The sequence below is a fragment of the Anomalospiza imberbis genome, chromosome 8 (genome assembly GCF_031753505.1).
Source record: "Anomalospiza imberbis isolate Cuckoo-Finch-1a 21T00152 chromosome 8, ASM3175350v1, whole genome shotgun sequence".
In the NCBI taxonomy this organism is placed as follows: Eukaryota; Metazoa; Chordata; class Aves; order Passeriformes; family Viduidae; genus Anomalospiza; species Anomalospiza imberbis.
Window position 1 is genome coordinate 17,611,432 of NC_089688.1, and position 25,751 is coordinate 17,637,182.

The following is a 25,751-nucleotide window of genomic DNA, read 5'->3' on the forward strand; positions in this document are numbered from 1 at the left end:
GCACTGTAGTAAACTAGATTAGAAGTGATCTGTAACTTGGTAAGAATTAGTTAAGTGCTGTTGGCCACAGGTGAAGGTTTTCCAGAGAGGGTGCACTGGTATTCCTGCTTGTGGAAGGTGTGTGATGTGTTTTATCTGACTGTAAAGAATTCAGTTCTCAGATGAATTGAATTTGATATTAAACAAAGCTAATGTTTTAGTGGTACCAGAAATTATTGTCTTATTTTGGGTGTTTTGCAAGAGATGTTTCACAATTTGCTTTAGAAATGTGCGGTAATATTGATTTTTATATAGAGGGTACTCAGAAGCTGTGAATGCAGGTTCAGCAGTTCAGCTGACCCTTGTTCAGCAGGCAGGATGAGAAAATACTGGTATGTTGGTTTGCATAAATGCTTGCTTTGAGCTTCTGAGGGAAATGTGATGTGGAGGTGCTGACTCTGCCTTTGCTCCATGGGGAGCAGTGTGTGAAATTGCTGGTGGAGCTTGGGTGGTTCTGTCCATTCCAGCTGCCCCAGCAGTGCCAGGAAATGGCTCACCTGGAGCTGTGTTTAACAACAGGAGTTGTTTCTTGTGGCTTTCTGCATGTTTGCATGTGATCTTACACTACCTGTTTATAGACATTTATCAGTATTTTGCTAGTTACAGTCTTAATTTTATTGCTGCCAGTTGGAGGTCTTTCCTTACAGCTAAACAGCCCCTGAGTCAGTAGTGACTTCTGACAGTGTATCAGACTGTTCCAAGGTTCTTGAGACATGGAAGCAAAAAAGCTCAAGTTCCAGTTGCCTTATACAAAAATCCCTGTCTCCAACTTCAGGTTTCCCTAATTTCAGATTCAGCTGTTAATATTTTGGCACTGGTGACTGCACCTGTGAGTGATTTCTATTTCAAGCTGAATAGTATTTGAATGTAATTTGATGCAGGGAGTTCCACTACTGGTGCAAAAAACATTATATTGAAAATGAGCTGTTTGAGGTCATTCCTGATTTTGTTATTAACCTTTTATTGTGAGTTTTGAAACCATTTGGGGTGAGGTTCCCAAAATAGCGCAATCTTTAGAGGAAACATTTACTTTTGATTAGATGCTATAGTATTGATCAGAGAAGTCTGGCAAGGGAAGCACTAGAGAACATGCCAGCTTCAAATTCCTATCTGTATGACTGAATCTGCAAATATAATCCCTGGGGCATCCCTGCTTCGGTGACGCCGCAGAACATGTCTGTCCTCAGTGTCAGTGAAATTGGCTTTTTCACAAGAGGTCGAGTAACAGCCTGAAAAGGGAAGACTCAAGGGGCTGCATTTGCCAGCAGCTGCTGCTGGAAGCTCTGCTTGGGAAATAAGTATGTTCCTCTTTCCTGGCTGTCAGTAATAATTCCCTTCTCCTGTCCCTCCCTTCAAAGCAAACAAGGAAGCTCCCAGTGTTAGTGGTAGCTGGGGATCAGGCAGTTTACCTGTGCTCCACCCAGGTGCTGTAGCTGCTGGCACAGCCCCTTTGTGGGCTGACTGAAGTGACTGAAAAAAGCAGCAAGTCAGCTGCTTTCAGTTATGATGAAAATCAAAACATGCATTTTTTGCATGGATAAAAAGGATAGGTCCTTTTTTGCATGTATGTATGTTTTCTTTTAATGACTCCTAGTCTGTCTCTGAGCTGGAAACTGGCTTTCAGAAGGTATGGAATTTTATGGACTCATTTTGCCCTGTTCCATTGTAGTTTATAGCACATAAATATTAGGGTGGGGAAGATTTAAAATGCAGGAAGTTCGCTAAGTTTAATTTAGATAAAAAAGAAAAAGTTGCTAGTTGTTTTTTCTATGAAGACATTTTCTCCTTTCCTGCCCCTCAAATTCTACTACAACAGTATAAAAGGTAAAAGTTCACCTATTTTTGTAAGAGTAAAAAATAGAGGGCTGAGCATGGAGTCTGTTGAAGAATTTTTTGATAAATTGAGTAGCGTTTATCAGTACCTCTGGTGTTTTCCTAGAACATCCTCAGTTCATCCTCAGGGCACTTGGATTCTAATCTCCATCATCCTCATTGTATATTTATAGATGGGGTTAAAAACCACCCAAATGTTCCTCTACTAATTCAGGCTCTGCTTTGTTGTTATTTTTGTCTTCATGTTCTCCTTGGTAAATTTTAAATATTTATTTCTGTTTTGATTCAGGATCTGGAAAAACACTTCAGTCACTACTAATCAGGGTAAAAATTCTTAGGACCTTGTGGCTCTTGAGGCTCTTTCATATGCTTATATCTGGAGCTGAGCATTGCAAGAAAGCTCCCTCTATGTAAGGTAATAGGATTACTTGTCTGTTCCAAACTGAACAGGAATCTGGAGAAAGACATCAGTTGTGAAGACTAAAATCAGATTGTCAGAAACTGTGAAACTGTTTTTTAAGTAGTAGGCACCTCCTTGTTATAAAAGGGCCTTCAGGTGACTTTTAGATTGAATCATTAAGTTCAGTCCATTGCAATTACTTTGAAATAGATGATCATCTATTTTATGGAAACGGTAATAAGGTGACTACTGGCCAAGAAAAGACTGCTGGAGTGGAGAAGGGGGTGGTTTATTTCCCTGTATGTTCTCCCCTTCTAGCAGACTCCTCAAATTACACCTTAATAAGGTGAGTTGGCAGATACATATGAAGAGAACTGTATCTAGTTTCCTAGATGACTAGAAAAAGTCATCATGTCATCCAGCTGGAGCATGTTGTTAGTCATTATATGAACCTGTAAACTGCAACATTAAATTATGGCAAAGGTTGCATTCATATTAGTAGATTTTGTTCATTGTTTATTAATTTAGGACTCTATGTAGTTGTTCCCTGTTAAATTGTACCAAGGACGGAGTTGGATTAACACAGAGAGCTCTAAATCTTTTCAAGAGTTTTATCAATCTGGCAACAATGTTTGCCAAACCAGTGAAGTAATTCCTTTATTTAAACAGCCCATAATACACTTTATTAAGTTTCATTTGCTATTTTGTACTCAGGAATATTTTGTTTTATATCCAAATTTATTTTTCTATACCTGTCATCTTTTCTGAAATTACCATCTTTAATGGAGAAAGCCTCGCTTCACCATCTGTTTATTGTTAAATACTCAACAGGTTCCTGGAAATCAAGTAATTGGCTTTGAATTCTCCATGTATAAATGGCTATAAAAAATGTAACTGTCCTAAAGTTTAAAAAAATTAAATGTGCATTAAATTTCTTGTCTTTGAGCAAACTGGAGTGACACTACCCTTTTCTCTTTGAACTTGAAAGCAGTAGGCAGGTCATAACATAGAAATCTAAAAGTGCCTTTGTCGTGTTTATGCAGGTTTCCCCAGCCTCAGTACTTCTTTTCCTGGTGAACACAGAGATCTGACGTTCACCTTTGTTTTACTGAATCTGTAACAAGTGAAGTTTGACTTCTTGGTGGACAAAAGATATGTTAAAATGTAGTTATTTTAAGAAATGTACCTGCGCTGTGCTTCTGACCTGAGCTATGCAAGAATCACTCCAGTATATTTGTGGTTTTGTTTAATAGTTGCAGCCTGAGATCAGAGCTGTAGACTTTCAGTTTGTGCTGTGCCACTTGTCCTGTGCATGGTGTGAGCAGGGCAGGGTTCTGTGTAATGCTGGCGTGCAGGGGCTGTGGGGAGCGGCACTGCCACGGCCAGGGCACAGCAGCTGGGGGCCTCCCTAAACACACCGCGGCATTAGGAGTAGTTCAGGCAACTGTGTGGAGGTTGTTCAGCTTAAAACCATCTGATCTGTGAAAGTGTAACTTGAAAGCCATGCAAATCCTAGAGTCATCAGTGAGAATATTCAATTTTAGAAAAAGCTTCAGGGTTTTAGACATCTTTGGCATTTGTAATGGCTTAATAATATCTTGCTGCAGTTTTCACCCAGCTAATGTTAATTCCTTTTTCCAAATGCTTTATCTGCATTAATATTTAACAGAGGTGGAAGTATTGCAAAATACAATGTTCAGTTTTGAGGGCAGCATGGACAAACAAAACATTAAAACCATTATTACTTCTGAGACTAACTGAATAAGCTATGAAGCTACCTTTAGAAACAATTCTTCTGTTTTCTAAATTTGAGCCTTTGAAGCAAGCATATGTGAAAACTAGGCTCTGTTTGCACTATCCATTTAGCAGGTGTCCAGAAACTTTTAAACATGACAGCTGAAAATTAGACAAGCATTCAAAAACACATGATGCATACAAATCAGCTATGTGTGAACTGTATTTTCACAAATTAAATAAAATTCATTAATGCAAGAGCTTTGTATACACTGTCCATTTGTTTTGCATTCAGTAGCAAACTAGCACGTACTTGAAGACGTGTTGGATTTTTGTAGGTCAACCACAGATTCCTACAGAACATTCATTTTCATGGTGTTAGATGCCTTCTGAATGGAGTTATTGAATCATCATTCATAGGTAGCTTATGTTGATTATATTACTGTTTAATGTGTTAATATATGTAATTGTTTTATTTTAAAATTGCCTTCTTCCATTTCTGCATCTCTCTGTCATAGTCTTCAATTTTTGTCAGTCCTACTTCTGAGCAGCGCCTGTAGTAATCTTTCCCTGTAGAACAGTTGTGCCAGCACATGTAGACAGATGGTTGTTAGTTGGTGTTTCTGTTGTTCCTCAGACATGTCTTGCCCTAAAGACTGTTTGCTGGCTTAGCATCCAAAGTTTCTTCCAAGACTTAGTCCACTTGATGCTTGCTTGTTTAGGAGAGGATTGCTTTAGAAGTCCTGATCATGAAAACCAAGTCTGATTTAATGCAAAACTTGTAGTTAATGATGGTTGTTCCCATCTCTGGTTTTTCTCATTCCTTATGTTTTATTGCATTTCAGGGTACTGGGGTATGAAAAATATCTTCTCAGCTGTACTTCTTCACTGAAGTAGAAATAAGCTGAGTATATATAATTTCTTACATGAAAGGATACTCCTACAGTAAAATGTTATGCATTATAGCATTAAGAGCAGTCTTAGAGTCTGAGCTATACAGAGCAAATGTTTATCCACCCTTTATGTTGGCAATATTCTGGCTTATTCTATTTCCATATCCCTAGTGGGAAAATTATTGCTGGGGTTCCGTTTCTTTGTCTGAACAGAAAGAGACGCCTCTCAAATGTATGGTTTTTGTCAGTTTTTAATGCAACCTTTGAAGCTTTCATGTTCATTGTCAGTATCTCTAGTGATGGAAAATGCAAAAGAGGTTGTGAAATATTTTGTGCTCTTATTTAAAGTGAGAGAGGCTTTCTTCACAAGACCTGTTCCATTTCTGTTCCTCTGTATGCCTGGAATGCATGCATTCAGGTCACTGCCTAGGCGAAGTAACCTTGAGCATAATTATGCATTGTTTTCAAAGTGATCTCCAATTTCAAAAGCTCTGTGTTGGTCTGTATTTGATGTGAAGGCTAGCAGGTGTCATAGCCAAGAAAATACTGTTTCATGGTGGTGCTGTGCAGAAGGTAAATACTCCGATATCTTGGGGAGAGCACATAGTTTTCTAATGAATTTCTAACTGTGGATACATAAATTTGCTGTGCTTAATCAGGGGCCCATGAGCTGAGCAAATTTTTAGTTGCATGCTGTTTCAGCTAAACTTCTTGGAGTCTTAGTGTAGCTGAGCCTGGACTGATTTTTAAAAGTAAGATTTGAGATTGCCAAGTGCAGCCAGAACGACACGGTGGGTCCAGGCCTGGTGACCATCTGTCCCACGGGCTCTGCACAGCTGTGAGCCTCGATGGAGCCACGCTGGTGCCAGCTCTGCTCCTAACACCTTACGGTCATTGCACTTCAGAGCCTGCTCTTCAGAGTTCAAGCTCTCTTACTCTGCAGGCCCCTTTAGAGCACTGACCAGTGGTATTGTGTGTGTAAAAAGCATTGAATGAAACAGGGTCTGGAATGAGTATCAAGCCATCTCTCTCTGCCTTCTAAAGCAATCAATTTATACACACTACAGAGACAAGTTTGCCAAATATATTTCTATTGTTTATATAATTTTTCACTGCAAGTTTTTGTGTTTTGTTGTTTTTTTGGGGTTGTTTTTAATCTGACCATTTTTAAGGTTTTTAATGCACCTTCAGTAGGGCTTTTAAATTGAAAGCTATATGAGCAAAGAATTAGCTCTTCTTGTTCCTATTGTACCTTTCTATCCCAAACCCATGTGTTTCTCCAGTATATTAAGGCTGTACTGGAAAAACATTTTCAACATATACTGTCCATACATTGTCCTGTATCTTGATTAATAAATTGAATGTTTTCTGTATTAGAGACAAAATTTAGTGTTGAAATACAGCATTATGCTGTCTTCCAGGTATCTTGAAGTCAGCAAGTTTATAAAGAACAGTCTTGTTGAGCCATGCTAAAGGTACACACCTTTCTTTAAGCAGAAGCAAATGGTAAATATATGCATATTTGGATACGAACAATGCTAGACATGGTTTCTTTATTATTTTAAACATGCTTATTTTAAAGTTGGATGAAGACTTTTGGTCAGACTTCATTCTTGGTATTATTCACGTGTGGAGGAAGAAGTGTCAGTGAAACAATTTATAAACGTGCGTACTTTTTAAGATTAGCCATGATACTTTCATAGATAAATGCTACTTGCATTTTCATGGAGCATTATGTTCAAGGCATCCATGTTTGTTTTTACAGCTGTACCAGGCTGTACAGAACTGAGGAGTGGAAGTTGTTGACCACCTGAAGTCTCCTGAAGAACTGTTGAACTGTGGTTACTGTTAGTGAATTCAGAATAAAACTTACATCCAGCCTTGCAGATCCCTTAGGGGATTTCACTCTGGATGTAGTGTTACTTTTAATTCCTACATTTTTGTTGTGCTTCCTTGGATAAATAGTGCTTAGGGCAATATGAAGAAGTAGTAACCACACAGGAATATCTTACAATTCAGTTTTGACATATCCTTATCTTGATTGACTGCAGGCTGCCAATAGAAAATAACTTATATGTGTACTTGGGACTTACTTGGGAAGTGTCTTATGTGTCTTAAAAGGAGTTTTGCCTTATGTCAGGTTACATATAGTTGCAACATCTTAGTTTTTCCAATTTTATGTCTTCATAGGCCAGAAGGAAAATTCGGATGAAGTGAACTAACCAAGTTGCCGTCATGAGCAGGAGCAAGCGTGACAACAATTTCTACAGCGTTGAAATTGGAGACTCAACTTTCACCGTATTGAAACGGTATCAGAATTTGAAACCAATAGGATCAGGAGCACAAGGGATAGTATGGTAAGGTTTCTTTAAAATTTAAATGTACCTTTAGGTTTCCTTAACATAGTTTTTTGAAGTATTGTATGTTACAGAGCCAGGAGTGTGGACAATTACCTTTTACAGGCAAAACAGCAATGGCAGCTGCTGAACATGTTTCCTCAGCAAGCGCTTGCTGTTGCTTTTTCACCTGTTTAGCTTTAGAATTGATGTCCTTCTGTGCAAATTCAGCCAGTTGTGCTGAGTCCTGTAAATTAATGGGGGATAAAGAAATTAATCCTAATCCTAAACCACACTGCTTGCAGTGAAACAAAAGCCAGAAATACTCTGTATAATATTTGCTGCTTGTAAATATTCGCACTTCTTGAAGTTTGTTAGGAGTTTGTTTCACAGTCTGAGTAGTCCTTGATACCAGTGAGTGAGCATTTGGGTGAGCATGATGGTTGTCATATGGAAGTACCTGATGCAGTTTGGGAAAGTATGACCTGCCACTGTCATTCTTTGAGTGAGAGCTCTACTGGGTGGACTGAAAAGTGTCCAGTTGATTTAAGTTGTTGACAAGTAGCTGCTTGTAAGCACGGTTTCCTGTGTAGTGCCATTGCCTCAAAGAGAAATGTTGGCTTTACCTTCCTGGAAGCTTTTTTGAATGTTTGAGAAAGATGTAAATATCACAGGACCTTGCCAATTTTGCAGTTTATTGTAACTCTTAAGATGTAAACCAGGTACATAAAAATACGAAACATCAAGGAAGAGAAAGTTAGGGGAGAGTGTAATCTCAATTCTGTCACCTCTTTACTACCTTGATCCTGTTCTTGATCAGTGTAAAGAGAATACATGGTATTGGTGGGTTTTTAATTCATGTTTATATTTTAGCAGTATTAATAAAACAGTGTAATAAGTGCAAATGGAAATTTGAAGAAAGAATGCTAGAAAGAGTTGTTTTTGAAATTGTAATTTCTGGCATTAAGATTACTGGTGTTAACTAGCAGCAACAAAATAACCAATCTGAATTTTATTTGCATATGTGTTAACATACTGAGGATATAGACAGTTGCTTGACTAGTTTGTTTAGTTGCTATAGAAATGCCAATAAAAGCTTTAGCTGTTATTACTGTCCTTCTGATGGCCAGTCATATGTTAACTACTGCCTGTTTTCCAAATTTATTGCCCTTCCTAGAGCAGAGATCTCAAAACTGACCATGTAATTACTCTAGGGCCATTCTGTAATTGCTGCTAGTGGTGTAATTGAAGCCTTTTTAGTTAAATCGCAGCTTACACTGATGAGGCCTGTGGTTAATTCTTGCCCATGTATCTCCATGCAGTGCAATTCTTTGGATTGGAGTTTTTGTTGTAAGTGGTGATGGTTTGTATTTGTTTCTTTTTTGTTGTTGTTGTAACTGATCCAGCTTGATTTGGAGGACTGTTAAGAAGATGGCCTGATACTGAAACAGGCTCTAGGCTGCTGTTATGTACAGGGAATGCAGAAGTTTAAATACTAGGACAGGAGTCCCATGTTGGCCACCTTTCCTCAAATAATCCTTATCTTTGGTACAGGTGGGGGAATTCCAGATATAGTGGAAAATTTACATTAAAGAAAGTTACTAGTACAAGTTGGTCCCATTTTTTTCTTTAGTAGTGTCTAGAGGTTTTGTTGATGATAAATTAGAAATCATTCAAGCCTACTTACTACATAGGCAATCCACTTCTTAAAGTAGTGAGTTGGATTTAAGAGATGCTACTGTTTACTGGCAGATATTCTTCATTAGATTTGAGTACCATTCTTGAGAAGAGAGAAGAAAATAATATTTTCCCTGCTGAGATTTTTTTAGTAACTGATAAATATTTCCTGAGTCTGCATGGCAGTCAGCTGTTCTATTAGCTCTTAGAGGAAAAACAAGCCATGCCTTCCTGTCCTGGAAATGTGATATATAAGGGAGTTGTCTCCAATAACAGTTTTCATCAGTTAAACAGTCTGTGTTACTGAATTGTATGACAATGTTGGCATTAGTCTGCAAACAAAATGTTATTCTTTTTCACCAAGTTAAAGCCAGTGACATCTCGAGGTTAAAGCTTTCTTAACAATTTTTTGTCTTTACTTTGATGCTGTTATTGTCATCAGGATATTAAGCAACTAAATAATTGAAAGCATGGGACCTTTTCATAACCTACTTTTCCTGCCTTCTTCCTTTTAGTGTGAAGGTTTTATGTAAAATTGATGTGCTTTTTATGTTTCAGGTGTTTTGGATCTTTTGTAGATTGTCTGTTCTTGAGTGCCAGTGAGTGGCAAGAACTCAATATCTTTGGAAGCAGAAACATTGCATTATATTATAGAGATTATCATGTGTTAATGCTCTGAAGCTGAGAAATATTTTTAAATTTTGAATCACTCAGCATACAAGAGCACTTTGCTGTATCCCATTCCTAAAGCTGGATAACACTGAAAATTTGGGGTTTCTGCAGACACGATATACAGTAGCTGAAAATGTTTGCAATTGCCACAGCTTAAAGGACCTTGACACTAGAGATGTAATAATGTTATTTTATTTACAGTGCAGCTTATGATGCCATCCTTGAGCGGAATGTTGCAATCAAGAAGTTAAGCCGACCGTTTCAGAACCAAACCCACGCTAAAAGAGCCTACAGAGAGCTTGTTCTTATGAAGTGCGTTAATCACAAAAATGTGAGTGCAGTGTCCTGCTTCGGATCTTGAAGAATTAACTGGAAGGTTATCCTTTGTAAAAGTCTGGAAAGTGACTTCAGAGATTTCCATTGCATAGTTGTATCTCCATGATAAATACAGAAGGGTCTTGCAGAAGAGCTGTTATTGACTAGTTTTAATACCTGCCCAGTCTTTAAGTACCCCCGTTCAAACTCAGCAAGAGAGTCAGTTTTATATTGCTGAAATTTACAAGCAGCTGTCAAATAAGAGTACCATGGTTGGTAAGTGCATCCTGCTGCTAGACACATAGGAGAAAAAAGAAATAGGCTGTAATTCCTTTTTTCCCCCCTGGTGCATAAATGAGTTTAGAAACTTATGTTGTGACAACAGTAACTGTCCAGTATTTATGAAGCTGTGCAGTAGAAAAGATCACAGATATGGGAAGCAAATAGGTGATAAATTTATTGGAGTTGAACTGCAGAAGGCTGGTGTTGGCCATTTTCTTCCTTCAGAGTCAGATGTGTGCAGTTGTCTTTACCTTCTCTTTTAATCCCCCATCAGGAAGATAAAATTTCTCCTGGCTGCTAGGGAGGGAGAGTGTCATAGGAAACTTACTCTGTCTCGTGACTTTGGGAAAATTTTGTGATTTTTCTCATATGGCTGGTTTATATGTGGATTCTCTGAAGGATGTTCCACCTAATAGCATAATTTGTATGATGATAAACTATTGCAAGCCTGCCTGATTCTTGATGAGTAGTAGCTTGGCCTCTTTCTGTACATCCCATCCATTCTTAATGTAAAATGTCCTAAAGCATCTGTAAGAACCTGTTTTTCTGTTTGGATGAAGTTGTTTCTTCACCTCAGTCAGTGGTAAAGTAGTATCTTTTAGGGAATCTTGGTCAGGTTTTAATTTTATTATTCCTCACATACAAAAAAAATCTTACCAGGTCTTCAAACTGAAAGTAGGAGGAAGGGGGAAGAGTGACTAATCTCCTTAGGTTTTAAGGTTTGAATATCATCTTGTTAACACACAAGAGTGTCTTTAGATTATGTGATTTGTGGAGGAAAAATACTCCTTTCAAAATCATTTGTATCTGTTTACATCATGTTAGGCCTGGTTGAGCTGCTGAGCATCTTGCTCTTCAGTGTGTACCAGGAGGTTCATATCAGAATAATAGTAACCAGTTTTGAAATATTGACTCTGCAACTTTGTTATTGCTGTGTTACAATTACCCTTCCTCTCCCCCTCCCTGCAGATAATCGGCCTACTGAATGTGTTCACACCACAAAAATCCCTGGAAGAATTTCAAGATGTGTAAGTCAAATTTGAGCTAAGGCTGAGAATTTATTTTTAAAATATTCATATGAAAAGACGAGCAAGAGAGAATACAGTAAAATGGCAATATTATCTGATTATTCTTTTTTTTTTTTCCTTTGTAAGCTACATAGTGATGGAGCTCATGGATGCAAATCTCTGCCAAGTGATTCAGATGGAGCTGGACCATGAACGAATGTCCTATCTTCTTTATCAAATGCTGTGTGGTATCAAACATCTTCATTCAGCTGGGATTATTCATAGGGTAAGTGAACTAAATGGTATAATTTTCATTTTAGCTCTGGTTTTATCTTGAGTATTTAAAAGATAAAAGAAGTTAGAAATGGGGAGCATGAAGGGTGTTTCATAGCCTGTCCCATTGGCAGGGAGAGAAAACTGAAAGGAAAATCATCACACCTTTTTTCAGGGTAATTCTGGAATGAGCCTTTTGAATGTTTAAATGATTTGATAATGATCTGCACAGAGCAAACTGAACACTTTTGCAGTGAGTTGCATTACCTCCTCTAATTCTGTATAATGTTCTACTTTAGTAGCCATGGCAGGAAAGGATATCTGGAAGTGTCTCTGCCTTTATTGTTTTGGTAACCAAACCTGAAATTCCATCTTTGGCATTAACTGCCTATTTAACGTCTTCTCATTTACTAGTAGAGTAATGAATAACTATCTGAAATCTCCAGATAAGATGATGATGATAAAGACTTGTCATTGGAACTTGGATAACACCTGTGTGTCACAAATCATTCACTCAGATGGTTAACAGGCAAAACTGACTACAGCTTTTTAAATGGTGTGTGTTGCAATCTAGTCAAGAGATTTTGAATTTAAGGTTGCCTGTTCAAGTGAGCATCTTGTATGTAATGGTTTATAGATTAAAAATTGCTTGAGGTTGTCTGGTTATAACTTTTAAAGTATAATCTTGTTGGTTTAGGAAATGGGAAGCTTATGTTTTTATATTACTACATTTTTCATTGTGACTTTTTTAAAGAGTTTGAGAAGTTTTCATTTCTGAAGCAATAGAAAAGATTTTATTAACCTTAGTGATGTGGGATGGTTTCAGTCCTTACTGTACAGTCTTCCTCATGATATGCACAGGAAAGCAGATCACAAATGGCAATTCTGTGCACTGCCACAGGATTTGGTTAGGATGCTTGTCCAGGTCAGTGGTCCACCACATTGTGACTGGGGTGTTGAATGGTCTGCAGGCTGGATCTGCAGTCTTGACACTCCTATTCAGTGGGCCATCTTTTCCCCAGGGAAACAGGGACAATTATTTGATTAGAAAATACAGCTTGAATGGGCAAATGCTGCTTCCTTTTGCTCAGCTAGTTCTAGTACTTGTCAGCTGCTTCATTCCAGTGAGGAGCTCAGGGAATGAAGGTGAAACCTTCCTTCTTGCATGCAGTTTCACTGAACTGCTGTGTTGGAAGAGATGGGCAAGGGAGGGAGAAGCATTGCCTGCAACCAGGCATTGTACCTGATGCTGCGTGGTCTACTTGTGGGTGTTTGAGATAGGTCACTTGGGCCTTTTGCATTGTTCTGGGAATGCTCAGCAAAACTAGATTGTTCCACTTAATGTTGTGGTACTATATTACCTATGACTGAAAATATGCAGTCTATGGTGTTGTGATGTATGTGCATGTGGGTCTGAAATAATGGTTTGCATCCAGTTTCACATTTCCTCTGCAATATTTATGTATGCAAGTTTAATGCTGTGGATTTTCCTAGGTTTTTTTTTTGTTTTGGAAAACATTGTATTGTCTGGACATGCTACAGTAGGTAAAGTAAGACAGTCTCTCTGTGGATCTTAGCACAAGCTTAAGGGAGCGTCTAAAGTGTGCTTGCCTCAGGGTGGTTTGAACTCCTCTGAAGTGGGCATTGATCCTGTAGAAGTTGTGGATAAGTATAAACAGTTTTACATTTATAGAAAAGAAGTAACTACTTAGGTAGTTGGGCAAGAGTAAAGACAGCTTTGAGGATAGAATTCCTGCCTCTGTAAATATGGGTTAAGTCTTTGAAATGCTTCCTATCATGCAGGGATAAACTATCCTAAAGAGACTAAATACAATTGCTATGTAAATAGCACCATATGTATGCATGAATGCTTTTAAAGGACATGTGCAGATGCTTTTGAAGGACATTTCACTTGCGTATCTTCCTGGTAGATTTTCAGCTGACAGCTTCTTCTTAGACTTTGTTAGAAAATTGAGGATATTCAGGCACAGCCTTACCTCCTGAGTGCATTATGCCTTTGGCTTCAAGATGTGAATTATCAAAGTTTTGTTTTTCTGTGGAGGAAGCTGAACAAAACCTTGGAGTACAAGGAAGATGTCCTTCAAAGGACCACGTGTCACGCAGACTGTGTGGCTGCAGTGGTAACTCTTTGTACCACACTACTGGGCTCTCAGCACCAGTCCTTAGTGTCCAAAGCTAATTACTTTATTGAAACTTCTTAAACATAGCCTGCACTACTATGGCTGCTCAAGAAACATTCTGGCTATGAATCTAATATTCTACTTTAATGATCTCTAAAGCTTTAAGCTTTTTTTGGTGTTGGTAGTTTCACACGTTTTTTAACTGGGTTCTTCAGCTTCTAACATAGCTGTGGTAATCTCAGCATCTCAGTAATTTTTTCAAAGCTTGTTGAATGACTGAAATCGAAAAAATCTGTTTATGTGCCTTATGGCACTGGATACTACTTAACATAAAAATAAGTGGGTTTATTTTAATAGCAACCTAGAGGCACAAGGAACAAGGCAGAGATCAAACACAAAGAGTTTTAGTAAGCTTCACCTTGAAGCTGTAGGGGCAAACTTAGTTGCCACATCAATGGGTAAATATTTGACCATAACTTTGCGCTGACTTTAACAGATGTTGGCCAATCAACATTACTGTGTTCCAAACATTTTGCAGAGAAGCAATTTCCAGGCGATATAGAAGTACACGTTCATTTATATTTCATAGTCCGAGGATGAGTGATCAGCATTGCAAAGTTGTGCCTCACTGACTTTCTGAGGGACACAGAGTGGCTCATTAGTCTCGCATGGAGGCTCTGAAACATTGAATTCTGCCCAGTTTTGAGTACTTAACAAGGGGCCTAATTACGGAAGCCCTTCACAAATCTTCTGTTAGAAAGAGAAAAGCCCCCAAGAAGCCATGAATTACCCTCCAGAGATGTCCCTGTCTCCTTGTCTGGCTAATGGGGAGATGGCTGTACAAGAATCTGTTTCTTAAACACTGGCATTTTGCATTTCAAAAGTTCAGTGAAAGATTTTCTGCTATAGGTTCTGGTTGTATTTATCCATCCTAATTAATTTGATCACTCCCAAAGGAGCTTTTGAGTTTCTGTTTATTTAACAGAAGATACATATAAAAGATGCAGTTTTTGCATCTCTGCATGAATTTCAGTGTAGTGTAAGTCAATTCATAATTTTGATCCTAGGCTTCATGACAGCTACATGGTGTTCAGAAATAAGAACGGACAACATTTGGTAAGCAAAGAGAAGATCTCTTAACATTTTGAGTGATAATCCTGCAGCTTTGGGGAGGATGAGTGTAGTTAATACCCTGAGCATGCATCTGGCATTCTGTAGTGAACATCCTGAAAAAAATAAGTGCATAGAAATAAAGCTGATAATAAAAAGGACTGTAGCAGAATCTGAAACATGCATATTAAATGGCCAGAAGGCCTTATAGAATTAATAGAATAATAATAGAAGGCTTTATATAATTAATTTAAATTAATTTGTGGTATTTGAGAATGTTTTAAGCTAAAGTTGTCTGCAGAGTCTTTGTGTGCAAATGCATGTGTGAATATGTATGTATGCAAGACTTCTAACTAGTCATTAAAATTCTCTTGTTCTGGAGCTCTTTTTGTTGTTTCCTCTCTATCTTTAATGCAGTTTTCTTAGCATTATGTGGAGATTGCTGAAAGCCATCCAAGTACAAATGAAAGCTACCTTTATCTGGCAGAAATCCACCTTTAAGTCTTTAAGAAACAATGACAGGGCTACTTATCAAATTATTACTACTCAGGTGAGGTAGTCCTTTGTCACATCTCAGGTTTTTCTCTCATTAATCTCAGTAGAGTGTGGACAGGAAGTATCTTAGTCTTACCTGTGTTGTCTCATGTGCTATGAATGATCTTATGATTGCAAAGTTATTCTGAAGTTACTCTGTAATATTTACTCTGTGACATTCGGGTGTGTGTAAGGTCCTGTTGAGGTCATGACAGAGAAAGACAGTGTAGTGTTTGTATAAATAAATGTTGTAAAGGCGCTATTGTCAATAGGGTTCAGGTGTAGAGAATAGTTACCATGTTGCTAACCAAAATGATCTGAAGCCATATCAGCATGTTCCACTCTTAATTTAAGGATTGTGTTAATTTTTGGCAGTTTTTCAATGGTGCCTTTTTGGGTTTGGTTGCCAAACTTAATATAAAACCAAGTAATACACTGGAAACTAAAATCATGTGGGCATGGAGATTTTTGTTCAGAGAAATATATTGATTCAAAAGAGGTAATGTAACCTCAACTAGCAAATGAACCTTTTACAATCATTATAATTCTAATAATTCTTGTATCAAGATGATTATTGAATCAAGTAATTGTCATGTTTCTTGTGTTCTGCATTGTAGTAATAATTACTGTTCCAGTGAGCAGTTTCTAGACTTTCCTGAGAGCTAACACTTCTACTAACCTCAATTTATTTCAGACATTGCTAACATATCTTGTAATGCTGGTTGTATTTTCCTTCTTTAATTGCTATATAAATCTACAAGCACAATAAAGGAATTAATTCTGTAATCTGCTGAATGCACATAAATTGATGCAAGGGGAAAAAAAGCTGCAGTTATAGCAATAACCTAGTTGTGTGCATGGGATTTAATGTTAGCAATATTATCTTTTTGAAATGTGAACCACAGGCTACTTTTTGCTTGTCTTAGCAGTCATATATGATGTTTCTTTTTAAAGGATTTAAAGCCCAGTAATATAGTAGTAAAGTCAGACTGCACTTTGAAGATTCTTGACTTTGGACTGGCCAGAACTGCAGGAACTAGTTTTATGATGACGCCTTATGTAGTGACTCGTTACTACAGAGCACCAGAGGTCATCCTAGGGATGGGATACAAAGAAAACGGTCAGCAAATATAGTCTTTCTTTGGCATAGCTTTATTTTTTTTTGTTTGGCACACCACATTTTACATGTTAATGTTTTTTTCAAGCTGTAGAAATTTTATAAATTAGTCTTGTGACCAAAATGCAGATTCTGGATACACCAATTTGTTTATTCAATTCAACCCATTAGAAAATGTTTGCATTTAATAGGAGAAGAAATCAAGGGCCTTGTTTGTTTAAAAATTTAAATAACTTCCTTGTTAGATTACATGACATCCAGGAAGAACTGGAAATATATTTTCTTAATATGTGGTATGCATTTCGATATACTTTCATCTGACTTTATTCCTGGTGAAGATGTAAATTGTAATTCTTCAGTAGATACGTGTACTAAATTCAATGCTAAATAACTGTATTGGGTAGGGCCTTGCAGGAGAAAAGGAGCATAAAATCTACTAAGGGACAAACAAGATCACCTACTGTGGCATTGCTTTTTATTAAAACCAGCCCAATTTAAGCCTTTTGCACTAAGTTCTTAATGTTGCTGAAGAAAAACTCAGTAATATACTTGAGACAAGCATACAGAGAGTACTGTCAAGATGGCAGTACATGCATCACAGATTCTTGAGGTCCATGACAAATTCCAAGGGAATTTTACTTTGCATACACTTCCTCCTCACCATACTTGCTCTGTGACCAGTCTGCCTCTCAGTGTCTTCTACAGGAAAATAAAAAAGATCTGTCATTTGAGGGAAACACATCATCAAATACGTTGCACCTTCAAGGAAACAGCTAGTGGCACCCATTAGGAAAACCAAGTGTGATGTCGCTGCTGACGCTCCGTTGGAGCGCCCTGGTTCTGCTGCCATTGCACTGCTGTGCTGTCCCGTGGTCAGGCAGCTCCCTGCTTTCACTTGTTAACACCTCAGGCTGGCAGTGCCCACAGGTCACCCCATGTGTTTCAAACCCTGCTGGCCAGGCCTTCAGGGAGGCCTTGAGCTGTCTCCTGGGGATGTGAGGTGTGATTCCTCACCTCCTGACACAACTGGGGCTCGCTCTGCCTTTCAGCATTCCTAATAGAGTCTGCAAACCTGCCTGGCAGCTGCATACCATTGCAGCAAGTGACTTCAGGCTGTGTGTGAATGGTGCTAGCAATGAAAGAAGCCAGCTCAAAGGAATGAGAGTAGATCTTTATTGCAAGACAGATATTTATTTATTTAGATTGTTAGTGTGCATGAGAGAACCTACATTTCTTCAAATATCCTCCATGGTTGACTGTTTTTCCTGAGTACAGCAAGTTAGTTATTTAATTCCTAAAGTTTTCTAGATTTGCAAATTTAATTTTGTCTTTTTTTCCCCAAAGACTTTATATTGGCTATTTAAGGGACATTAAAGAAAAGTACCTAAAGCTGTAGTAGTGAGTCATGCAGCTGCCTTACAGAAGGAATTGATAAAGTCAGAAGTTTTCTGATTAAGCTCACCCGGTTTAATTTTTTCTCTTAAATAGTAAGTAATTTTGGGTTGCAAAAGCGTGAAACATTCTTTCCGCTACTGGAGTTAGATAGATTGTGTTCTAGAGTATCCTGTCAAGCTTGTGACAATCCTGTTCCTTATGGAAGCCTGAGTTGTGTTGTGCATCATAAATAATAATTTACTTCTATTTGAAAAGCTACCACGTCTTCCCAAAGCCAAATACATGGTCACTGAAATGAGAGTGGCACTTGCAGAGAATGTAAATGTATGGAGTGAGTCCAAAGACAATTGCATTTCCATACGTACTGCTCTCATTAAAAGGCAGTTGATGTGAGCTGTTAAGTCTGCTCTGCCAAGGAGTTTGTGGAGCTGCCATGACAGGGAGATGGGTATCAAGGATGCACTTACAGTAAGAACCATGGGCTGTCCAGGAGCCTCACCTGTTAGTATTAATGCCTATTATAGCCCATTACACCCAAAGTTAAACTAACTGTGAACTTATTTAGTGTGGAGTTAAATATTGAAAATTGATAGTTTTCTAATGGTTACAGGGTTGTCTGGCAGTTTCCTGCAGTTTGTGCTCTGCTGAACTTGTGAGAGGATTGCAATATATATTTTGATGACTGAGATAATGTACTGCAGGGTAACATTTTTTTGGTGCTGTACTACACAGGTACAAAATCTTCAGTTGTTTTAAAACTAGAGAGCCCAAACAAATACATAGAGTTAACTTGTTACCGCAGGATGTTTGGGGCTGTCACATTAAGAAGCCAACTAAAGGACACCAGAACTGTTTGTGCACATGCTCCTTAACAGACTTATGTACTGTTATGTCCATGATTATCAGGAAGGCAACACTGAAAAACCAGGAAAGCCTTGAACACAATGAAACAACTACTTTTACATTTCTTACTAGGTAGATTTGGTTTAAACTTAATTTTCACGTGGTATTCTTTCTCCTAGAGTTATAAAAATCAGTAAGTTCATTTCACAGGCTTAAGAATAAAATGGACTCCTTATGACAGCAATATATTTTTTTAAGTATTTTTCAAATCTGTAATGAGATTTTAGTCTTTTGTAAAAGTGTTCACACTAGCATTGGTTCAGCTTGCTACAAAAGTTAGAGACCTGTAAATAGGCAGGTCTTTGTTTGATTTAATGAAAGCAGCAAATCAAAACACCAGAAAACATCTCAAGTTTGGTTTTGTAGGGATACCAGAAGAATGGTAACTTTATCATGTTGGACACAAGCTAAGTACAAGAGATTTGGGTATAGTCTGGGTTGTGATGGCAGGAGGTTGTTTGCAGATCAAAAAGTCAACATTCAAAATTTTATTTTAAAAGTCAAATGCAAAACTTAGCTTCTTTGGGTCTCTAAGCCAAATAATATGTACTTAAGTATTTGAAAAAAAAATTAAAGGAAAAAGAGCACTAAACTAAGGTGTTGACAATATGTTTTTAAATGAGCAAGGCCCTTAACTTTGACCTATTAATATGCAATACTGTGATCTCCTATCATATTATCTAGATACTATTTTAGAGGAACTTTAATAAATAAAGGAGAAGGAATGTTGAAAAATAAGAAGCAGTATTGTTTGGTTGGCATTGTTGAGCTCCTTCAGAACATTTACATAAAATTCTTACTATACCAATGTTGTCACTTAAATCCCCCTCTTATCTGCTTAATTGAAATTCCAGTGTCATACTTGACATAAAATTATTAATAAAATTTCATTGTTATGACTTCAAGAAAACTTTTGCATATGGAATTAACAATACTTCTGAAAGTAACTGCAAAAGAAATTGGCTTACCAATTTACCAAAGTAAACTTGTGCATCTTTATGTCTTCTGAGTGATTTATTTTAAGGTAATGTAGAAAATGCGTATTTAATTTTTAAAAAATTGCTTTTAAGTTTTTCTTTTGTATAAAATGTTATTTCAGTGTAACTGGAGACATATTTTAAAACAAATTATTCAAACTGAAAATCTAGGAGCATACTAACATTGTCATTAACTGATCCTCTAAAATTCTAAGTGATCTTTTACTGATTCTCTTTGCTTTTTATTTAAAGCGAGAGAGAGATGCATGGTAATCTGACTTCTAGGAAATACTTGATGTCAATTTGTAATTCCTGTGTAATTCTCTTAAAAAGTGGAAACTGTTTCAATAGGCAATATTTTTACAGGTCAGTTTACGTAGTTACTTTTAGAATTATTCCTACCACTACAGTGGAATTACTTTCAAGGAATCAGTCTGTCTGTGGTACTTGAATCTATTCCCTTGGCTGAGGTAGCTTTGAAGCCTCCAGCCTTGGAGAAAGTGCTTTACTCTGCTTGATTTGTGTCTCTCTCTCTGCTCAAGCTCTTGCTTTAGCACTATATTAAACAAAAGGATGTTTTTCTGCCTTGTATTTGAGACAGTTAAAAGCTAATCCTTACACATGGTGTATGTTAAACTGTTGTCATTGGTTAATACAAAGAATTGCTCTTCTTCCTGTGCTGTCTCTGCAGTTTATAGGATGCAGTCATGTTATGCTTCTTTTAATTTTAAATGACCGTTTGCTTTGCTTTTCCTTCTTTTTGTGCTACAAACATAGTGGATTTATGGTCTGTGGGGTGCATTATGGGCGAAATGGTTTGCCACAAAATCCTCTTTCCAGGAAGGGACTGTATCCTTGTGCTGCTGCAGCAGGTTGAATTAGTTAGGAAGTGATTAACCTTCTTATTGATGTTGTGTCATGAAGATGCATATTGTACAATTTTTTTTTTATCAAATGAACATGGATTTTTCTTGTGATACACTTAAAAAAAATCATTTATATTCAGGCTGCACCTAGCAGTAGGACATAGTCTCTGCTGGTCCTGTAGTTAGCATACATTCACCTTCACTCATTTTCATTGCACATGCTTTTTATGGTCACTTCATGTGTATGTTTGTGTCTAGATATTTTTATTTATTTTATTTTAATAAGTATCTTTTATGTTAATATCATTGCATTTTGTTTTCAGTTGACATTTGGTCAGTTGGGTGCATCATGGGAGAAATGATCAAAGGTGGTGTTTTATTTCCTGGTACAGATCGTATCCTTACCCTTGGCCTGGGATGTAGTTGTAAAAGGTCAAAAGATAATGCAGTGATACAATTCCAGATTAAGGTGGTTCTAATTTTTAAAATACTGGTTTTAAACTGCCTTTTCAAATATCAGTTTGCAAGTTCATTATATACCACTTGGGCAAATAGGCTTATTTTTTTATTTTTCCTTTTTTCCCCTCTTTTCTTTTTCCAGTGTAATATAGTCCCTATCCATTACTTTTGAATGTTGTCACACTTAAGATAGACTTCTTTTTTTTTACATGGTGTTTTCTTGGTTCATATGCATTGGGTTTTACTTCGGAATTCATTTTTATGTAGTAATTTACTAATCTTGTTAAGTACCTGAGCATGTTAGTAGTTACTATTCTTTGCATTTTGTAGAGAATGTTTACCAAAAATCCTAACCATCTTCATTAGTTACACTCTGGAAATTTTTTTTTTTGTATGCAGAAATGATCCTGCAAGGAGCTTTCAGAAATATCTGGTATTTCTGTGTTTCTGTTCTGTGAATGGTTTGGTGGTGTCTGTATGGGTTGTCCTGTGAACAGTATTTCAGACAAAGAGTCTGCTCCAAACAAACAGAACTAAAATCTCTAGATCCATGTTAAAACTAGTGAAAATAATTGGACTTTGATATCCTATTTGTTTTACTATTACTTACAGACTTTTTTTAAGATGGCATCAGAAATGTTTCCTGGTTTTGGTACAGCTTACTGTTTAAGAATTGATACAGTACCATTTAGGGGTGATGATTTTTGAGCCATGGTAAGAAAATCCAGAGTATCCTTACTTTCACACAGCTCTGTCATTGCATGAGCTGCACCATGCTTGGCTTTATGCATCTGGTTTGCTGGCATGGCTTTTCAGTTTAGACTTGGTGCCATACAACATAAATAGTTCCTTTTGTCAAGGCCTGTACTAAAGCTCAGCAGAGCTTGAGAATCCTTATATAGAGATCTGCTGTTAAGTTTTAAGAATATAAGAGAGGGTCTGATTCAACCCACTGTTGATTTAGATAGCCTGGTATCCAGTCTTTAATGGCAGCCAAAGAGAAAAAGTTGGTGAGAATGTGAATTAGTGTATATAAAATTTTATCTGAGCTCTCCCCCAGTATTAGCCCATCTGCAACTAGGAATTCCTGAGCCAAACTTTACTTTTTTGTTTCAGTAAAATTCTTAAATTCTTCTGCCCTGAAATGGTCAATCTCCCCTTTACAGTGTGTAAACTTCTCATTTAAATGTTCTTTATGCATCCTTGAAACTCTTAAACTTCATGCAAGTCCCTGACAATATTGTCATTGACCTGTGTGGGCCAAGCCTTGGTCCTTTGTGTGCCCACTGGTGCTGAGTGTTGCACATCCTTGGTGAGAGGTTGCCCAGGACTGGGCTGAGGTACCAAGATGAGAATGAAGGACAAAGCACCCACTTGGGGTCATTCTCAGGAGTGCCTTGGTGATGTGTAATAGCTTAACTGCTGCCAGTGTGTGTTCAGATCAGGGAGTGAGTTCTCTAGGACCCATACCCAAGGACTTAAGTTAAATTTGTTGTATTTAAATATTTTGTGAGTCTTCTAATATTCTGTTTCTCAGAATTATATCCTTTTCTAGCCAGTAATGATTTTGAGTGAAATACACGTTGCCTTGACTACACGATCATAGTCTTGCTTTGTTTCATCATGTAAGAAAGTAGTCCTAAGTCATGATGATGAACTTGATATTTTATTATAATTTCCTGTGTTTTCTCTGTTGGTTATTTCATCTGCTTTTAACATAACTTTCTAGCTGAAAACTAGACACAGTGTTTTTCTTAGCTACATAACCTTAGATATTGATCAATGGAATAAAGTTATAGAGCAGCTAGGAACACCATGCCCCGAATTCATGAAGAAATTACAGCCTACAGTCCGAACTTACGTGGAGAACAGGCCTAAATATGCTGGATATAGTTTTGAAAAACTCTTTCCAGATGTCCTTTTCCCAGCTGACTCTGAACACAATAAACTTAAAGGTAAGGTCTGTCTTCTGTGTGTTGTATGTTTTAAAAGTTTTAAAACTGTGATTTTTGAACAGAAATGTAGCTTAATTTTGTTCACTGTAGAATCATCCTGTTAAGGTTCTAAATATTTATATCATGAGAGTGGATGAATGTGCTGACATGTGTTTGACTCCACTTTCATATCTTCATGAGACAGCTCCTATTTTTGGAGCTGTCTTTATAAAACATGTAAATATCTATATTCTTTTCAATGACAGATGCCAACACAGTTTAGAGAAAAGTGGGGGGAGGTTGGAATAGAAGTTGTGTAGGCAGAGCAGATCTTTGTTCTCTAGGGATGAGAGTAAGGAATTTATGTTCATAATACATAGATACCCTGTAGTTACTTCAGTGACTTACTGGTTCTAAAGGCCACTTATTCAGTGGAGTCCCTCACGGTGTTCTCTGTGACTGAAAGCATGGGACAGAAAGGGGCAGTAGGTGCTTGCCTGCTGCTATTCAAGACCAGGCTGCACTGCCACCTGAGCTGTTTCACATAAGGATGTCCCAACAAGGGACACTGTATGATGAAATTGGATAGTGATACATGTTTGACACCTTTCCCACCTGGGACATACTCTTCAGGTTTTTTTGCCGTCAAATGGACTGCTCTCCTAAACCTCATATTATGTGAGGGTTGCATAGACATTTAATTAGAACTGGATTACTCTGACCCTTTTCTTTAAAAGTTTGAAACACTGTGTTATGTGTATATATGGCAGTAATCTAAACAGAAAATTTTATTTTTGCAGCAAGTCAAGCAAGAGATTTGTTATCAAAAATGTTGGTTATAGATGCTTCTAAAAGAATCTCTGTGGATGAAGCCCTGCAGCACCCATACATCAATGTTTGGTATGATCCATCAGAAGCAGAAGCTGTAAGTTCTTGTTTTAGGTCTCTGCTTAGGAATCTGCTGTATAAAGCTATCTTACTGTAATGCTTGGTACAGCTGCTTGACAAAAGATTGTTGCACATTTCATTAGAAGCTTAACTGAGCCATAATTGTTTTTATTGACGTTGATAGATGTGCTTGTTGAAAATAGCATCAGGAATGGGCTGAGGTACCTGTCTGTGTGTTCTTGTATCTGTGTTGGTGTATAATTGCCTGTCATCTTCTGAACATATAGTCATGCATCTGAAATCTTTTCTGTAGGGTTCTAATGTATTGAGCTTTGGTTGTTTCAAGGTGATTTGATTGCCCTTGATGGGGTTCTGAGGTATTTATTCTTGGGGAAGCAAAACGCTTCCATATGTTGCAGGAATTGATACTATTCTTCTACCAGAAATAAGTATTTCAGCAAAATCTGAATACAAGATCTTGAGCTTTCAGTTATTAAAACTAATGAACAAAGGAATTAATACATTTTTTTTCCTTGAGAAATTAGTTTCAGGATAATTTCAGCTTATGAGAAAAGTGTTATTTTTTTAAAAAGAAAAGTTTGGTGATGGCCACTAAGAATAGAAAAAGCTACTTGATGTAAAGAGAGCAATTATAATTCTGCTGCTCTCCAATAGCTAGATAGAAAATTTAGTAATTATCAGTAAGTAGCTAAAAAGAGCTGCTTATGCTGGAGACTGCTGCACTTAGGAGCTCTTCTACCAGACTGATCAGTTTCTCTGTTAATTATTACAGTAATGTAAGCAAATTTGTTAATTAGAAGAACTGTAAAGACTCTGGTAGCATCGAAAAAACAGGCTAAGTCCAAGTATGAACAGATATATAATCATGTAAGTGTTATTTTTAAATCAGGTTCATGTTCTGAATGGTTTATTTTATATTTAGTTAATACTGGTTCTGTATCCCTTTTGATTGCTCTATGATGACTTAGTTTTGTTTTTCAGCCTCCACCAAAGATTCCAGATAAGCAGTTAGATGAGAGGGAGCACACGATAGAAGAGTGGAAAGGTAAGAAAGGCATTTAAAGTATAATAAGTCTTTTTGGGAGTATGCTGGGCCCCAGTGATTTATTGTTATTAAAGTTCTTCTGGGCAACCTAATAGTATTTACTTCATCTGCTTGGATGTCAGGGGAACCAGTACTTCACAGCCTCTCAGTTGTTGGGACACGATTTTTTCCTGCAAAGGAAATGAACCTGTGAAGTGACCTAAAGACCTGCTTGTGTTGTCACCTTTTGCAATCCATAGGACAGCATTTGTAGGGAGGGTCACTCTTCTGGACAAACTGCTACAATTGAAAAAGATGCAGGAGCTTGAGCAATGTAATGCTGAATTAGAAAGACAAGTCTTCAAGTGTTCCTAGCTCTTCCTTCGAAGATTGCTGACTGAGTTTCCCTTTCCAAAGAAGCCACTGATAAACACTGAGTGGCCCTTATGACTCAGCTTAGCCTCAGGTCTCCAAGCAGCCTGAATAAAAGAGCCCTAGAGCAGTGCCAGTGTGTTCTCAAGAGTGCCAGGCCACTGTAGCTCCAACAGAAAAGAATGTACTTTTTTTATATCGCTTTCCAGTTGCTGTGTAGCCTATAATTTGTTGTTCAAAACTAATTCTGAACAGTAATAGACCTATGAAATTTAAGTGGACATTTTAATGGGACATGTATTATTGATCTAGTCTTTGGGTTGCAAATTCATTTTTTGCCTTCCCTTCTCTGCATTTTCAGAGTTGATATACAAGGAAGTCATGGACCTGGAGGAGAGAACCAAGAACGGGGTTATACGTGGCCAACCAGCCCCTTTAGGTTGGTTACAATAAAAGCATAGTACAAGGCTCCACTGAGCTTTAGGTCAGGAGGGAGTAAAGCTCATCAAGACATACAAAAATAACCTACTCAATAATATGGCTTTTAAA

At 37.4% G+C, this 25,751-nt stretch overlaps 1 protein-coding gene across 5 annotated transcripts in view; it reads left to right on the forward strand.

The window, feature by feature from the left end:
* Positions 1 to 25,751, forward strand: part of MAPK8 (mitogen-activated protein kinase 8) — a 35,217-nt gene that overhangs the window by 8,218 nt on the left and 1,248 nt on the right. For 4 of the 5 annotated variants that reach the window (XM_068197564.1, XM_068197559.1, XM_068197560.1 and 1 more), the window contains exons 2-11: positions 7,090 to 7,256; positions 9,786 to 9,915; positions 11,151 to 11,209; positions 11,336 to 11,474; positions 16,201 to 16,366; positions 20,828 to 20,899; positions 22,736 to 22,918; positions 23,698 to 23,822; positions 24,788 to 24,851; positions 25,564 to 25,641. In XM_068197564.1, coding sequence (XP_068053665.1) covers positions 7,135 to 7,256; positions 9,786 to 9,915; positions 11,151 to 11,209; positions 11,336 to 11,474; positions 16,201 to 16,366; positions 20,828 to 20,899; positions 22,736 to 22,918; positions 23,698 to 23,822; positions 24,788 to 24,851; positions 25,564 to 25,641 — 1,138 coding nt within the window. In that variant the 5' untranslated portion in view covers positions 7,090 to 7,134. Of the gene's footprint in view, positions 1 to 7,089; positions 7,257 to 9,785; positions 9,916 to 11,150; positions 11,210 to 11,335; positions 11,475 to 16,200; positions 16,367 to 20,415; positions 20,488 to 20,827; positions 20,900 to 22,735; positions 22,919 to 23,697; positions 23,823 to 24,787; positions 24,852 to 25,563; positions 25,642 to 25,751 lie in introns of all 5 variants that reach the window. The other variant, XM_068197563.1, reaches the window with a different exon arrangement.